At 38.9% G+C, this 17,117-nt stretch overlaps 1 protein-coding gene across 8 annotated transcripts in view; it reads right to left on the bottom strand.

The window, feature by feature from the left end:
- The window catches only part of fryl (furry homolog, like), a 106,870-nt gene that overhangs the window by 16,491 nt on the left and 73,262 nt on the right, over positions 1 to 17,117 (bottom strand). For 7 of the 8 annotated variants that reach the window (XM_058756075.1, XM_058756069.1, XM_058756070.1 and 4 more), the window contains 31 exons: positions 16,812 to 17,031; positions 16,577 to 16,701; positions 16,416 to 16,473; positions 16,154 to 16,245; positions 15,363 to 15,535; positions 15,112 to 15,272; positions 14,907 to 15,017; positions 14,664 to 14,818; positions 14,474 to 14,573; positions 14,214 to 14,382; positions 12,958 to 13,226; positions 12,616 to 12,756; positions 12,331 to 12,499; positions 12,056 to 12,140; positions 11,732 to 11,844; positions 11,278 to 11,428; positions 11,083 to 11,186; positions 10,808 to 10,990; positions 10,476 to 10,671; positions 9,312 to 9,433; positions 8,993 to 9,180; positions 8,282 to 8,376; positions 7,541 to 8,175; positions 7,187 to 7,455; positions 6,052 to 6,192; positions 5,447 to 5,647; positions 4,724 to 4,885; positions 4,533 to 4,607; positions 4,277 to 4,453; positions 3,399 to 3,593; positions 1,910 to 2,092 (listed from right to left, as the gene is read on the bottom strand). In XM_058756075.1, the coding sequence (XP_058612058.1) occupies positions 1,910 to 2,092; positions 3,399 to 3,593; positions 4,277 to 4,453; positions 4,533 to 4,607; positions 4,724 to 4,885; positions 5,447 to 5,647; positions 6,052 to 6,192; positions 7,187 to 7,455; positions 7,541 to 8,175; positions 8,282 to 8,376; positions 8,993 to 9,180; positions 9,312 to 9,433; positions 10,476 to 10,671; positions 10,808 to 10,990; positions 11,083 to 11,186; positions 11,278 to 11,428; positions 11,732 to 11,844; positions 12,056 to 12,140; positions 12,331 to 12,499; positions 12,616 to 12,756; positions 12,958 to 13,226; positions 14,214 to 14,382; positions 14,474 to 14,573; positions 14,664 to 14,818; positions 14,907 to 15,017; positions 15,112 to 15,272; positions 15,363 to 15,535; positions 16,154 to 16,245; positions 16,416 to 16,473; positions 16,577 to 16,701; positions 16,812 to 17,031 (5,218 nt within the window). The remainder of the gene's footprint in view (positions 1 to 1,909; positions 2,093 to 3,398; positions 3,594 to 4,276; positions 4,454 to 4,532; positions 4,608 to 4,723; positions 4,886 to 5,446; positions 5,648 to 6,051; positions 6,193 to 7,186; positions 7,456 to 7,540; positions 8,176 to 8,281; positions 8,377 to 8,992; positions 9,181 to 9,311; positions 9,434 to 10,475; positions 10,672 to 10,807; positions 10,991 to 11,082; positions 11,187 to 11,277; positions 11,429 to 11,731; positions 11,845 to 12,055; positions 12,141 to 12,330; positions 12,500 to 12,615; positions 12,757 to 12,957; positions 13,227 to 14,213; positions 14,383 to 14,473; positions 14,574 to 14,663; positions 14,819 to 14,906; positions 15,018 to 15,111; positions 15,273 to 15,362; positions 15,536 to 16,153; positions 16,246 to 16,415; positions 16,474 to 16,576; positions 16,702 to 16,811; positions 17,032 to 17,117) is intronic. The other variant, XM_058756071.1, reaches the window with a different exon arrangement.

Raw genomic sequence — 17,117 nt, 5'->3', positions numbered from 1 at the left:
GGACAACTGCATGCTTTAAAAATGTTATGTTATTAAGTTAAATTCCAGGACACAACAGGAATGATGGTAAAATATCTCTGGGAACAAACTGTTCCATCTCAGACTCATGTTTTATTCAAACATGCTTTAAGGAGACAACCAAGAAAAAAACAAAAAAACATCTAATTGAACGAACTTGAGTTTCTTTTTTTCTTCTCCTCCTCCTCCTGTCTATTTATGAGTCTAATGCATTAACAGAAGAAGGGAGGGTGGCGTAGAGCCAAAGTAGAGGCGGTATTAGAGAAAGCTTTTAGGCGTTCTTGGCTGTGGTGGCCAAGCAGATGAGTAAGACTATCGATGGTTTTATCTGGACTCATTACGCTAAGAGCTGGAGAATGACAGGCGAGATGCCCTTGAGCTGATATTGAGGTATGACTGGACTGGACTCAACTGGTCTTGGCTGGACTGAGTAGGTATTGATCAAAAGTTGTTCATTCATTAACATCAACAGGATTCTGCTATGAATTGTGACCAGGGGACATACAGTTTCATTCTGACTGAAAATCATCTGAATAGTGATGGTTGTGTGTATGAAGGTTGACCTGGGGGAACATCCTAAAAAGATCATTTTTATAGAATAGAACTGCGTCATTTAAACATCAACCAAATTAATTGGGAAAAAAATTCAGATATCAGCAGTTAGTTAAGTTACAGTGTTAGTAACATGGCTGGCTAAAGCCTGTTAGCGGTCTTTAATGTTCTCTCAGTCGGGCTGTGCCTTTGTTTTACTTGATAACTACTGCATGCTCTTTAATTTAAAGGGATAGTTCACCAAAAAAATTTGTTGCCACTTTTTCACCCTAATGCCGTTTCAAAAGGCATTACACTGAAACACAAAATACACTTTGAAGAATCTTCACACTGTTTTTCCATACAATGAAAGCATAAAGTGACCAGACGATGTCAGGCCTTAAAAAGAACACAAAAGAGCTCCATAAAAGTGGTCCAAATCACTTATTTGCTATATTCAAAGTCTTCTCAAGTCAGCTTTCTGCAAGGAACAGTAATGTAGTCATTATTCATCAAAAGCCTTCCCCTCCACTGTAGCTCTCACATATTCTTGATGTCAATAACACAGAATGCCATTGGTTAACATTAAATTTCAGTCTGTTTATAATATAAAGCTATCATATTGTTTCAGAAGACTTGAAATATAATGCATGAATAATATGGACTACTTTTGTTGGAATTTTCTGTGTAGTTCTGGAGCTTGACAGCATGTGGTGACTGCTTTCATTCTATGGAAAAAAATCAGCATGAACTTTCTTAAATTATTTGTGTTCCACCGAAAAAAAACACGAAAAAAAAACACTCATGTTTGGGGATTCGGCCTTTCAAATCTCATAGAACGGTGGGTTTTCACTAATACTCACGATGAGGTTGCAGGTCCATGGATAGAAGTGAGTGGTCTTCGTCAGAGCCTAAATCGTGTTAACGTCTGTGTTTTTCAACCTTTCTGGGACCAAATTTGAGGTAGTTCTAGCACAGCAGGCCTGAGGTGTATGTTTGTCTTTGATAATCTCTCCCCCAATCAAACATCAAGCAGGCAAGCAAGCCCCACCCTCATAGCAGTCAATAATTATCTAATGACAAGCATCCCATAAAGCAACACCCAGTGCGAGGAAAAGAGAACATGAGCCAGTATTCTGGCAGAGGAAACAGATAGTGCCCAGTGTTCAAAACGCAACATTTTCCGGAAACACTTTAGCAGCAAAGTCGGCATTAAAAGTTTGACATTTACATTTTTGGATGATTTAGGGAAATTGATAGGTGAGAAAACAGCACCAGTTGACTCCACAAGAGAGCAAAAAGCAAATGGCTAAATAGCACCCGTGCACCACAATTTATTGAGACTCCTGATTGATCCCACCTCAGGCAACTGGCTGCTATTGCTGTCAGAGTGGGCGGTCTCAGGGGTGGGGCTGTCTGGGCGGGGCAGTGGTGGGGTGGGCGTGGCCTCTTCTGTCAGGACACTACTGGAGGACTCTTGCGACTGCTGGAGGGAGTCCATATGATTGGATATGGCGTCATCGGTTGCTGAATCACTATTAAGCTGTGTAAAAAAGAAAAATGAATCAGTATTTAGCAAAAAATGAAGCATAATGCATCTGCTGTAGAATTCTCTGCCCTAAAGAAAGTGTTATGCTGCATGCACATATAACGGATCAATGAAAAAAAAAAAAGTTCCTTAGTTCGGTACTTCTTAATATTTCATTTGTCTTTTATCATGACAACATGCGACATGCCAGAAAAATAATGTGAGCCTGGCAAGACCAATTACATTTCAACTTTCAGTCTTGTTCAGTGTAGGAAGAAAGAGACAAAAACAGGAAAAGGAAAATGACTTTCACTCAGCAGCATTTAAACAATCGGTTTTCTTAAGCTCTGCTTAGTAGCTCATGCCCCATAGCAAGCAGAAGGGTGCAAAAACAACGTTTGAAATGTAAAAAAAAAAAAAAGTAGTTTACGTTTAAACATTCATGCAGAAAAACTATTAGAATCCATTTAAGTAATGAGAAGGCCCACAAGGAATATGCTGTTTTATTTCTTTTCATATTTCGTTGATTTTTGAGGGAATAAACATGTTAAAACATGTTCAATTAATGTCTGGAATAAACTACACGATTTGCAGTCTGGACGAGTCGATGCTAATTGTTGAAATTCATTTTGCGTAAAATGTCACTGAATTTCACAGAAAATTACATAATGCAAGTTGTAGGTCAATGTAATTGACTCATGTTTCTGTGTGAGTTTATTGTATTCAGAACGAGTTGAAAGTATGTTAGTTTGTAATCTTTAGCCGGCAAGTGTACAATGACATTTCTTGTTTTAAGCTAAAAGTATAATCAAATTATACAAATAATTAATAAACACACAAGACGTGTAAATGTATGAATGATTAATGTTTCAGTTTAGTGGAACTCTGCAGAGTTGAGTGAGTGCAGATTCTGTGTGGGCCTCTAAATGAGATCATGCTGTCAAGGGTCTAAACAGCAATGGCAAAGTTAGTATATGAGGATGCAAATCCAATACAAATTTATTAAAAAGTTACTCTGGCTAATCAAAAAGACAGAAAAAAAGGGTCCCCATCACCATACTTACCCCCAAAAAATAATGCAACAAAATGGAATTAAGGGTCAAAGAAGGTTTTTGGAGTACTAAAAATGAATAGTTGGCTTGGGAGCAGGGAGAAGTGGGGAAGGCACTTGTCTAAATACACTGGAAGTGTGGGTTATGCAGAAAGCAAGCGTCTAACCCCGCCTAGGTAGGCCGTGGCAGCGTCTAAGCCCAATTTGGCGCACAGACACACCATGCCGGTGCCCCCTGTGTGGAAGGGGATCAGAGGAGAGGGGACTTACGAGGTTGGAGCGGGTGAGAATCTGGCTAGCGCTCAGTACCTCCTCCTCAGATGACTCATCGGTGTCCTCCGGCTGGATGAGACTGGGTGTGCTGCCAGAATACTGGCAGTCCTGCAGAGACGGGGTGTCACCTTTGTCAATGCTTTCCAGAGAGCGACGCCTCACACCCCAGTTAAAGTTGTCCATGCTCTCCCCCTGCAGGTGGAACAGTAGAAAGCCAATAAGAGCAAAGCACTTCAACTTTTAACTGCAAACTGTGTGAATTATAGAGAAAATAAAGGATAATAAATAAAATGAATACACTATACAAATCACAACACAATACGCATAACCACAGAGCACAGTGGAGTCGGTGAACATGGAAAACAACACAAAAATGACCAATTAAAATTCTAAATCCTTTATTCAAAATTTATATTCTATTTTGAAATTAAAATTGTTCATTTGCAACATCCATGTACTTGTGAAACTCATTAACTATAAGTATAAAAACAAACCCACTTGATTGGCTAGCGGGAATCACATTTAATTTTGTGAAATTTCTGAATGGGCAAATTTTCAAATGAATGATGAGGCCAATCAATTATAGAACAAAACAAACTTTTCCCTGAACACTGCTTAAAACTTACCTGAAGCTCCTGGACGCAAAAGAGGAAGAAAGATAACAAGAGTGTTAGGGAGAGTTAAGACTCAGAGATAATGTGGAGGCACACAAACGGACACAGGTGATGTAAGAGGAATACAAACACATATAGACTCTCTCTCTCTGTTAAGAATGAAACATGAATCAGTTCTGAGATGCTTGCAAGAAAAGACTTTGAGGATTGTTTGTTAATGATCAAAATATGTGGCAACATGCCCAGAGCATCAGTGCTCACCTCTCCATCCTCCAACTCAACATCCAGGAAGTCAAAGTCCTTGAAGACACCAAACTGCTGTTCACTTCCTGCATCTTCTGCTTGCGCTTCCTCCTCCCGTGTCACTTCCTCTACAGTGGGGATCAGACTGGTCTGTTGGTCACCTGCATCCAAATCCTCATTTGAAGAGAACACCACCTACAGAAAAGAGGTGTAATTAGCAATCACTAAAACTATGCAACCTGATAATGTTATGAATGCAAGAAGGAAAACTTACAGAGGGGTTTTTAGGCATTCCAGACTCTGGACCGCACAGAGACAGGACGTTCATCAGTTTCTCCCGTGTTCTTCTCTGGAAGCAGATAACAACAAATATCACCATTAAAATAAGAGTTGAAATAAAAAAAGCAGTAAAAGCTGCAGTTGGTTAATTAAGAATTGACAGATTTTCATAATGGTTGATGATACCTGTGAGAGCTGTGGTCTCTTCCAGCTGACTGGCACCAACCCGTTTGAATTAGAGCCAGAGGAAGTAGATGAGGTGCTTCTTGTCACGGCAATTACCTGGGGTTTTCCATTACGCCCCACTGCACTTCGCTGGTCTCCATACTTGTGACCTATAATAGGCGTCTGTGGGTCAAATGTTAAAAACAGTGTCAAAAAGCTACAATGACGAGTATACAAAAAAAGTAGTTTACAAACTACACTAGGCATACATAAGCCTTCAAAAATTTGGGGTTGGTAAGATTTGATTCATGTTTCTGAAAAAAGAGACTCAGTAATAATGTGAAATATTTTCATAATTTTAAGTAACTGTTTTCTATTTTAATATATATTAAAATGTTAATTATTCCTGTGATGCAAAGTCACTACTCCAGTCTTCAGTGTCACGTGATCCTTTGAAAATCTAATATGCTGATTTGCTGCTCAAGAAACAATGCTTATTTGTATAAATGTTTTCATATTTTTGTGGAAATTGATGCTTTTGATTAACAGAAACATCAAAATAACAGCATTTATTTGAAACAGAAATCCTTTGTAACTTCACTTTTGATAAATGTAATGCATCCTTGCTAAACAAAAGTATTCATTTCATTTTAAAAAAACCTTACTGATCTCAAATTCTGAGCAGTACAAATACATAAACAAAATAAAAGTGACTGAAGACAGAGAAGATGGCAGGCCAAGCACCTCTGAGATGTCAAAGTGGAAGTCCAGCGTTTTTCCTGGCAGTTCTTTAGATGAGTTGTTGAATATGCGAGTGAAAGCAATCTCCGGGGAGCCGGTCGACTCAGTGCTGTAGGAGCGCTGCACCTCATCAGGAACCACCAGACTCGCAGAGCGGGACACCACTAACTTCAGAATGTTCTGGGCCTCCTTCCAGTACGGGCTCTGTAGCAATGCACAGACACAACAAACAACAAAACACTTGAGCCATTTTTCACTATACCTCCCCTCTTTTTTCCTGATTTAACCTTGAGGGACTCACGAGACGAAAAGTTTCAATAAAGACCACACAGGAGGAAAGTGATGATGCAGCTTAAAGTTCCTCAAAAGTGCCTGACAAAGCAAACAGCTCCCAGGCCTTTCATACAGACAAATACATACTACAGCAAAGTCCACTGTCCATTACTACAAACACACCCACAGGCAATGGAGAACAGATAAAGGAATTCAAATAGACATGGAATGCTGTCTTCACAATCTCTTGAAATGGGACAGGCATACTAAAATAATTCATTGGAGGGACTGATGTTCTGAGTGTTGACAACAGAAAGAGTAAGCTGTACACAGACCTGTACATATTTGCCAATGATCTTCATGATTTCCAAATTGAACTGTTTGACAGGAGCAGCAGACAGGTCAATGTGACTCAGTAGACTGTAGATGATCTGTAGCAAAGACTGCTGCATGCTGTTCAGGCCCTTCTCCAACAGCTGAAACAGAAGAAGTCAAAAGGCAAGAGATTATATATATTATATATATATATATATATATATATATATATATATATATATATACACATAATATATACACACACACTTCAGCACCAAGGTATATGACAGAAAAATGTGGCTTGAGACATCATCATTCTGTTGCAGTCTTGTTAAGTGTGCAAATATATAAATTTATAATAAATAATAATAATATAATACATAGTAACATATAAAAACATTTTATATACATAATCACTAGTGTTCAAAAGTCTGGGGTCAGTAAGTTTTTTTAAAGAACCAAATACTTATTCAGCAAGGACGTATTAAATTGATCAAAAGGGACAGTAAATACTTTAACATTTTTTGTTAAAAATGACATTACATTTTCAAATAAATGCTGTTATTTTGAACTTTCTATTTCTCAAAGAATATTGAAAAAAATGTATCATAGCTTGAACAAAAATATGAAGCAGCACAACTGTTTTCAACATAGATAAAGACTGGAGTAAAGGCTGCTGAAAATTCAGCTTTGCCATCACAGGAATAAATTACATTTTAAAATATATTAAAATAGAAAACTGTAATTTTAATAATAAATTGTATAATAATAATAATAATAATTTTATAATACTTTTTCACAATATTACAGTTTTTAATGATTTTTTAAAATCAAATAAATGCAGCCATGGTGAGCATAATAGACATCTTTTAAAAACAACAAACTTTTGAACTGCAGTGTAATAAGAAATTGATATTGATAGAATTGATAAAATTACTAATAATATATAAAATCTTTCATACATTATATTTATACATTGAATATATATTTATATATTAATTTAAACTGCTCAGTTTACTCTGAAGAAATTATTCATCGACTTATTCTGCCAACAGGGTGGCAGATTTATCGCTGTCTGAAAAACTCAGATATTTTTTATTGAATCCAACTGTACGAGTTAATGCATGTCAATCAAATTCCTCTATTCAAATTTACCTCAGCTAGGTATGTGACCAGGTTAAAGGTGATTTCAGAGAAGGAGTCGTGCAAGTAGCGGCACACCACGTTGATCCAGTTGGTGCTGTCTCTCGAGTAACTATGCGTTGAGTACAAGCTCATCATGTGTGCCAGGTTGGCCAGAGTGGCTGACTTTTCTTCAGCACACACTTTAGCGATCCGATCAGCAGTCTCCTTACAGAACCCTGTGGGGTTGTCAAAGTGCTGGACCAAGTGTGGCAACAGGCACAGGATATTCAGAGGAAAACCTGACAGGAAATATATTCAGAAAATAAATGTGTGGATACACCCTAAATTACTGAAAGAGATATTGATATTGAACCATGGGCACACCTGCTAGCTGTGATGGGTCTATGAGTGTGTGTCGGGACACAGTGATGAGTTTACTGAGGAGGTGAATCGTGAGCTCCTGTGTTGCAGCTGAAGTGAAACCCTTCAGGAAGAGCGTCAGCAGGCCGGGGAAGTTGTACCACTTCAGTTTGGCCTGCACTCTCTCCAGCTTCTCTCTGCTGTCCGGCTTCTCCAGGGGCATCTGGGCCAGCAGTCGGTTCAGCAGCCTGAGTGCCAGCAAGTACTCAAACTCATAATCGGACTCCAGCAGCGACGTTGCAATCCAGAAGACCGTCGCCATCAGGTTGGTGGGGTCGGTTGGTGGCACCACCTCACCAGATCCTCCTCCAGTTCCACCCCCACCTCCTCCATCACTACGAACACCATCTTCTCGTAATGATGATAAGCTTCGTGTGCGGGCTAGATTTCCGTGGCTGCCACCCAGACGGTCGGCTACATCGAGGGTATTGCTGCGGCGGCGGTCTCCCAGGCGTTCACCCATCAGACTGGCACGGAGTGAGTTGCTGCGAGCGTGGCTGTAATGGACATGCAAGAAATTTCCACTGCCAAGGTTCAGCTGACCGGTACTTTTCCTGTTATTGGCAAATTTGGTGCCCTGCAGAGGATCATGGGAGGCCCTACAGAGGTGGAGACAGCGTCTCAGGTTTATTTGGGTAAAAAAAATTTGTTATATATGAGGAGAAATAATGTTTTTATGATTTGTCATAGCAGAGCATGTCTTACTGGGAGAGTGCAGTGAGCAAGTCGTAGCTCTTCATAGTTTCAGCAAGAGTGTCTATACCAGACTCTAGTGTCAACAGTAACTCGATAACAAAACCCTGCAAGAGACAGATGACTGTTTAGAGATCAACACTTAGCAATTCCTGAGAACAGTGTGGAACAGTTTGGTCGCACGTCTGATTGGGCCAACATGCACACTGATTTATGTCTGAAATAAAGTAAAATCTAAAGTAGTAGACTTAAGTAGATGATGTTTTGTTGAAATTGCAAGAATGAATCTTGGAAGGACCCAAGGATATTATATTTATATGATTTAATTTATTAATAAATTGTTATTTTCACAAGAAAAATACATTGTTTAAAATACACATTTTTATCAATTTAATTTTATTCATTTAAATAAAAGTAAATTAGTTATTCAAAATTAAATTTATATTTATTTAATAGAGAGAAATCTTAGTAAAAATAAAAAAACTATATATTGATATGGAAAAAGAAATATATTCAAATATACATAAATGCAAACTATACCTTACAATATATATTGTATACTTTATAGCCTAAAATGACTACTTGGGGCCAAGTATGTTGGTAGGGCAAGTAAAAAATCAGAATTACTGGCCCGATCAGGTCAGAAGAAAAAAATCTTCATTGTTGAGGCCAGCTGTATCTTTGTTATCAGGACTTCTGGAAGACTGAGATATTTCTATATACCTGAGCCTCTTCCCCTGGATCTCCCACAGTCTCTACGAGACGAGAAAGCACATCTGACAGTGTGGAGGCTGTGAGTGGCTGTTTCAGTGCTCTGAAGATCTGGAAAGAGCGACCAGCGTAATGCCGCGATGAGCAGGACAGAGCTGTCTGCAGAGCAACTTCACTCAGTTCCTGCTCCAACTGGTAACCTAATCAAACATGCAGCACATCACAACCACAGCCGAAATACTTCAATTCTCTTAAAGAACAAAATTAGCATTCCTTCATATGGAAGTTGGTCCTGTACAGTGCAGTGAAATTAGAATATATTGTGTCTTACCGGACGGTGTCTGTTTGAAGACGTTGACAACATGGCGGAGGAATACACTAAGCTGATCAGCACTCTTGATGTTGGGGTTTTTGGGAGAGACGTCTTCATGGTTCCACAGTGGACCACGTTTCCTATGGGCCAACCAATCAGAAGAAAAGAATTAGAGGAAGTGACACAACAGGAAATGTCTAACGTAGAACAAAGGCAAAGCAGGCTCACACAACTCTCAGTGAACAACCATTATGTAAAAAACCACTCTGAATCACACATTCACACAGATGAGACTGAGCACACACACAAACACATGCAAAGCAACAATACCCTCTCCTGTTAGACATGGCTGCAGGCAGAGGAAGAAATACAGTATCTTAACAAAAAAATAAATGTACATTCAATATGTATCCAGCGAAACTTGGCAGGAACAACATTGATTATTTAAAAAAAACACACTGCTATTTAAATCTAAAGTTCTGCATTTTGATGTTAAAACACTTCTCTTCCATCTTTTTATGCAAAGACAAATATGAGAAAGTCATAAACATCGTGCCTTATCATGAACTCCAGTAGGACATAATATTACTAATACTAAAAACTAATTTTTTAATTTTTCTTTTTTCTGGATTCTGTGTTTTACAGTTTAATACAAATCTATCCCCAAAAATGGTGTGTAATAAAATGAATTCATAAAACTTTAACAATTTAAATGAAAATATAACCCTAACCTTTGATTTTTCATCAAATAAGGAGCACAACAAATCTTGTATACCCATAAAGGTAAAAAAAAAAAAAAAGCTTGTTTTTTCCTTAAAATAATCAAATTAATGTAATGTTTTAATACATGAATTTACTATTTTTAAATGCATTACTATTATCATTACTATTGATAGGCACATTTCACAATAGACAATAGTAATACATTTCTGTCATAATTGTTTTAAATTTCTTAAAGTTAAAGCAAACATTTATTTTTGTGGATTGTCATGGAGAGCTTTGAGCCATTATTAGGCTCTGTAACCCAATCCTTTCTTTGCCAGAAGCACTCTTGAACATACAAAACTCTCAAGCAGGATTGCATGTTATTGGTTAAAATGTTTGGTGTATTCAGCATTTAGATAATGAAATCACAACCCTAAAAGGGAGAATGTGACAGACTGGCCTGCAGAGACCCCTCACCTTGAGCTGATGAACTCGATGAGGTTTTTGACCTTCTCGTCCTGCTCTGCAGACAGGTCCACTTCATTAAGTAGAGTAGGGGGGAGGTGAGGCAGCACTGAGCTGCCCAGACTGATACTAGAGGATGTGGAGCTGGAGCTCAGGCCAGAGTCTGTCATTGGAGACGGCTGGTAGTCTGGCATCAGCTCTGTAACACCTGGGAGACAAACCAATGCACAATTATTTATTACTGTAATACATTACTTATTATTATTATTAATTACTATTATCAATCAGTTGGATAAGAGCACTGAGGCAGACAGATACTGCAAAACACCTTTGCTTTTAAGTACCTGTGAGGTTGAACTCCTGAAGAGTGGGTTTGACTGTCAGAACTCTGGGCTCGTTCAGCTCACGGTTGCGAAGAAGTACAGATGCTAGTGACTGGACGCTGCTGTTGGTGCCCTGAACGACCAGCAGGTGGAGCAGTAAACGCTTACAGTGCTCATAGACCTCCGGGTGCTGATGGTCAAAGCCTACAAGCACAAATACGCATTTCAGGACAAACAATGTGGAACATTCCAGTGATGTTGGTTATTAAAAAACTGTACAGTTGTGTATGTGTTACCTATAAAGATGGCATGCAGTAGCAGGTGAAGGTACGAGCTCCATTCCACTTTGACCCCGTGGTCAACAATGAGGTCTGTCAGCAAGATCACAGCAATGTTACACCTGTAAAAAATGGCAATGTGTTGTCAGCGGTCAAAGGTCAAGGTGAACAACACTGAGTCTGATTTAGGACACAATGAGTATGTCGAGTCACCTGTGCAGGGAGACTCCAGGTGTGGTGGTCTCAGGCAGGTAATCGACCAGAGGTGACCAGCAGCCACCAGTGGGAGGAAATGGGAGGGGCTCTGGCCGGTTATGGTCCATCACCTTTAGACGCCAGTTAGCATAGACAGGCATAGAGTCACCTACAGAGAGAAACAACATGTTCATACAAAACCATTCAAAAGTTTGAGACCTGTAATATTTTCATGTTTTGATAGAAGCCTCTTATGCTCACCAAGGCTGCAGGAAGAACAGTAATATTGTGAAATATCATCACAATTTTAAATTTTAAAATGTAATTTATTCCTATGATGGCAAATGGTGCCCATTCAATTTTACACGGATTCTACCTTTATACCGATACATATATATGAGTCCGACTGAGTATTTTTTTGGTCAAAGCAGGAGCAACAGAAGTTTGAGGACAGTGATGTTAATGTACTCACTCTTCTCCTCCTCATAGGATCCTCCCGAGCTGCTGCTGTAACGGGACTCCAGCCGATGGTGCTGTCTGTTCAGATTACTGTTCAGACCAGTGTAGATGTCCAAATGAGTGTAACTGTGCAGAGATACAGGAGTTACATTCAGGTTCCACTTAACAACTTCATCTAGTACTTTTGAGGAAGCAACAAATGAAGAAGAACCAGTCAGCAATAGCTGATAAATGGTTCTTGGTTTATTTTTAATAGGATTAGTAAAAAGTAATGACTTTTTTGTTTGTTTGTGTGTTTATAAATGGAACACATTTCCTAAATCTAGAATCAGTTTACCTGTCCTCCATGTTGGAATCTTTGATTTTGCTCTCATGGTGTCCATCAGGTCCAGGTACCATGGTGTTACTACTGGACGTTGTTCCTGGAAAGAGCCAAACATTTCATTTCAAAATGAAAATGTGATTGCTTCCTTAGATCACCTGTTTAACAGACACTTTTCTGTAATCTTTGGGTTTCCTAAATTGTTCCTACTTGTCTTATAATTCTTAAACTAATTTGTATAAAGGTCACGTTGAGAAAAAAAGTGGTCAGAGTATACATATATACTGTACCTGATGTAACAGAAGGGATCTTGTAAGAAGAAGTAATGCGGTAGTAAGGTGGGTTATCCATATGAGTGACAGCTGAGGATACAGGGTCAGTTAGCTCCAGCTCATACATTAACTCCTCCAGCAGCTGCATCGTCTTATCTCTGCCCAGATACACCACCACACGCTTCACCTGCAAAATATTATTAAACACCTTCAGAACCACAACAGCATGGAACAAACCAAGTTATTAAGTGCAGCCCATCTTGCTTAAGGATTGAGTATCTGGGCAGGACAGGTGTCACTCACATAAGGCAGGAGACTCGGTTCACTGTTGACTCCAGACATGCTGATGAGGAAGTGCAGGATGATCTTTAGATTTTTAGGCCAGCTGTCAGCTAAAGTGGTCCAGACGTTCTCAATCTCTGACCATGCAAATTCATCACCATACTGTAAAATCAGACCATATGAACAATCATGCAATGATCACCTTAAAATTCTATAAAATAATATAAAACTAAAATGATAGGAAAATGATAAGGGGAAAATGATAGGAAAAGTATGTTTTCTACAGAAATGTATATTCATTATAGTTATTCACACCTGTACCACAGTCAGCACATAGTCGACATGAAGCATGTATGCACTTACCTTTGCAGTCATGAACATGAGGTTGTTGAGGATCATGGTAGTGGCATGTGGTGAACCCCAGCCCTCTCCTCTCAGCCAGCGACGGCTGTTCACCATCATCATCTCTCTCTCATGGGCGTCCTCCTCTTCCTCTGTTGATGAAGGTTCCTCTTGACGTCGTGCTGAAGGCTTGAAGTCCACCAGCTCTATGTTGTTCATCCAGGGTAGGAGGTAATGCAGCATCACCTGCCTGCCACCAGGGTGCGCTGTCTGGATTCTCTGACTCACCTCTGATTAAAACAACACAGAATCTTATAACAAACACAGTGTTCATGTGGGGGAAAACTCAGAAATTTTAACTCACAAAGTTATTACCAGTGTTAGATTTACTGAGCATTACATTTATATGGATTTGTGTACATTGCTGTTCAAAAGTTTGGGATCAGTAAGATTTTTGATATTTTATTTTAATATGTTTCTTACGCCCATCAAGGCTGTATCTATTTGATCAAAAATACAGAAAAAAAAATATATATATATATTGTGAAATATTATTGCTATTTTAAATAATGGTTTTCTATTTTAATATACTTGAAAATATAATTTATTCCTGAAGCATAGCTGAATTTTCAGCATCATTACTCCAGTCTTCAGTGTCACATGATCCTTCAGAAATCATTCTAATATACTGATTTATAATCAATGTTGGAAACAGTTGTGCTGCGTAATATTTTTTTGGGACCTGTGATACTTTTTTCAGGATTCTTTGATAAATAAAAAGTTAAAAAGAACAGTGTTTATTCAAAATAGAAATTTTGTGCAACAATATACACTACTTTTCAAAAGTTTGGGGTCAGTAAATGTTTTTTTTTTTTTTTTAAAGAAATTAATACTTTTACTCAGCATGTGTTAAATTTTGAATAAAGGCTGCTCTTTTAAACTTTTTATTCATCAAAGAATCAAAGAAAAAAGTATCACAGGTTCCAAAAAATATTAAGCAGCACAACAGTTTCAACACAATAAATCAGCATATTAGAATGATTTCAGAAGGATCATGTGACACTGAAGACTGGAGTAATGACTAATGAAAATTCAGCGCTGCATCACAGAAATAAATTATATTTTAAAGTATATTAAAATAGGAAACCAATGTTAGAAATTGCAATAATATTTCTCAATATTGCTGTTTTTCTGTATTTTTGATCAAATTAATACAGCCTTGATGAGCATAAGAGACTCATTAAAAATCCCAATCTTTTTAACGGCAGTGTATGTACCTGAGAAGATGGGAAGGGTGAGTTCAGGGTAAGTCCGTGCCAGTTCTTCACTGAGCTGGTAGTAGGACACTGAGTACAGGTGAGGGAGAGGGGAGGCTGGAGACAAGACCCCATCGGTACGCTGGATCTCTAGTTTATGGGCGTAACGGAACAGTTTGGGCTCCAGGATCTAATACACAAACATATGATTTTATTTACACAATTGTACACTCTTGGTGTCCTTTGACAGAAAAAAAAAAACTTAAAAAATCTCTACTGACCTGCAGTAGCTGCATGGCGACCTCATAGATGTCTCTGGAAGAGTCAGCAGCTTTAAACAGGATGAGATTCAGCAGAACCACAGTGTCAAACTGGTAATCCCTGCAAGAGACAACAAACACAGTATTCATTTAACCTGAATTACTGACACAAATTCAATCACATTTACCACAAGAACGTCGCAATACGTACCTGTTATGAAAGACATTGGCGATGGCTCTGAAGCAGCCTGAAGCGACTCTGCGTGAGCCAGTGTAGCAGCGATCCACCGCCCAGAACATCAGATTGCTCTGGTCTGGATTCAGCTCTAATAACAACATCACGGCCTCACAACCCAACTGATGCACCTGAGCACAAACATACATGCAGGCGAAAGTTCACGAAAGTTGATTTGTTAGTGATGCTAATGTCAGAGCGTGAGTTAAGTGCATTTACCTTGCGGTCTTGAGAGTCTAGAATGTTGTCCAGCCACTTATACAGATACCCATCAGAGGACAGGCCAACGTTATCAGCCACCGGACCACAACACAGCACCGCAGACATGGCCTGTGCAGACACACATCATACACCATATTCAGACTCTATGAGAGTGATATCTGTGGTGACCGCAAATGCAAATGTGTGTTTTGTGAGATTGTACCTTTAGTGCACAGTACTGGTGTCTGTTGATCTGCATGTTGCGGTCGCTGTATCGGTCCAGTGGTGTGAACATGATGCTGAAGGGTCCAGCCCAATGACTGAAGAGCATGAACAAACTATGTCTCAGTGACTGCTGAGGGAATATACTCCTCCTCTGATGCACTGCAGAAACACAATCATGAGATCAGTTGAAGTTATATCAGTGAACTTGCTTTAAGAGCTATTAACACTAAGAGTTTTGTGGCTGTGTACCTGGTACATTCTGTATGATGTTGGCCACTAGGGCACTGAAGTGTGAGCGGATGTCTCTCAGTATGTCTGAATCTTTGTCGTTCTCAGCCTCCAGAAGCTGTCGGGTGAGATCCACGTATTCCAGCAGAGTGCTGTTCAGAGAGTGAGACTCCCCATCCAGACCACCACTTGCACTGCACAGAGAATACACAAACACCTTGCTGTTTAGGATACAAAAAGTGCTAGCTATGAAATTAGCTTTAGCAAAACAAAGGAGTTTAGAAATTTTGTTCCAAATATCATTTCCATCATAGAATGCTGTTAAACACAATAGATGACTTGAAATGCAATGGAAATGTTTGTGACTTTCACAAAAAAAGGCAACAGCCTTGTTATGAGTGTTGGATAATGTTAACATTAAAATAAGTCAAACCCATGAGAAGGCACTACTCTTTCAATGCTACATTTATTCGTTCAAAAATATATATATTAAAAAAAGAATTGTGAAATATTTTTACAATTTAAAATAAATGTTAAAGTTTACTGTTTAATTATATTTATAAACTGCAATTTATTACTTTGATGGCAAAGCTTATATATCAGCATTTACAGCTTAATTCATCATTCAGCACCATTATCCCAGTCTTCTGTGTCATATGATTCTTCAGAAATCATTCTAATATGCTGATTTGGTCCTCAGGAAACATTTCTTATTATCCATATTGAAAACAGTTTTGCTACTTAATATATTTGTGCAAACCTTGATACATTTTTACTGCCCCCAATAGAAGTGTTCATGTTGTTAGACTTACGTCTGACTGATGACTCCAGAATCAGCCAGTAGCTCAAAAATCCGGACCAGCTGGACTCTGAGAATGTCACGACGCCGGCGTCGCTTCATGTTCTGCAGAAAAAAAAAAAAAAAAAAACAAGGATCAATAAATTGTTTAGATTTGCAACTGTATTATGAATAGATGGACAAAAAGCTTGCATTTAAATTGTCTAGTTGAAACATTTATCATCACAGGCATGGATTCCTTCACAGGGTCAAGTGTCAAACTGTGATGAACTCACCTCTGGCCTTCTCTCAAGCGCTTCTTTAATGATGGGGTTTAACTCCTCCAACAGCTCTCTGTAAGACACACCACTGGGTTAAAACACAATTACACGCAATATAATTATGTATGCAGTTTTTCTACTTTTTCTGCACTTTATCAGGTGATCTTAAGACGTACCTGAAGGCAACAGGGTTGGTCCTGCCAAGCCCCAGGACGAGAGACTCAGTGATGTCCATGCTCTCAGAGCGCATCATGGGAACCACATGCTTGAACAAAGAGGAAGGGGACGGAATGCTAATGATCTGCAAAGACACACATATACACAATCTTGTTTCAAATATAATGTCCCAAATCAGGCAATGCTAATTATTGTATCTGACATTACAGCTGGTAGGGTGCCATGACCTCTGACCTTTGAGTCATAACTGTATCCGCTGTCTGGGGTGGATGCCAGCGTTTCAGGTGGGGAGCAGCGTACAGAGCCAGGGGCTGATGAGGAAGAGGATGAGGAGGATGAAGATGTGGAAGAGGTGGCAGAACTGCAGCAGAGGATTAGGTAGTTCCTCCAAAGGCCCACATATGAGTCACTACTACTGCTCATGCTGTTCACCTTCTTAGCATTGATCGGGCTGCTGCAAGGTCAAAGGTCACACAGGAAAGTCACATAATCTGTCTTACAAAAGTATATCATAAACAAACAGTTTGACAAATAAAAATG

This window comes from Onychostoma macrolepis, chromosome 20 (genome assembly GCF_012432095.1).
Source record: "Onychostoma macrolepis isolate SWU-2019 chromosome 20, ASM1243209v1, whole genome shotgun sequence".
NCBI classification, from domain to species: Eukaryota; Metazoa; Chordata; class Actinopteri; order Cypriniformes; family Cyprinidae; genus Onychostoma; species Onychostoma macrolepis.
The sequence above is the reverse complement of the archived record's forward strand: the minus strand, read 5'-3'. Positions and strand labels throughout refer to the sequence as shown.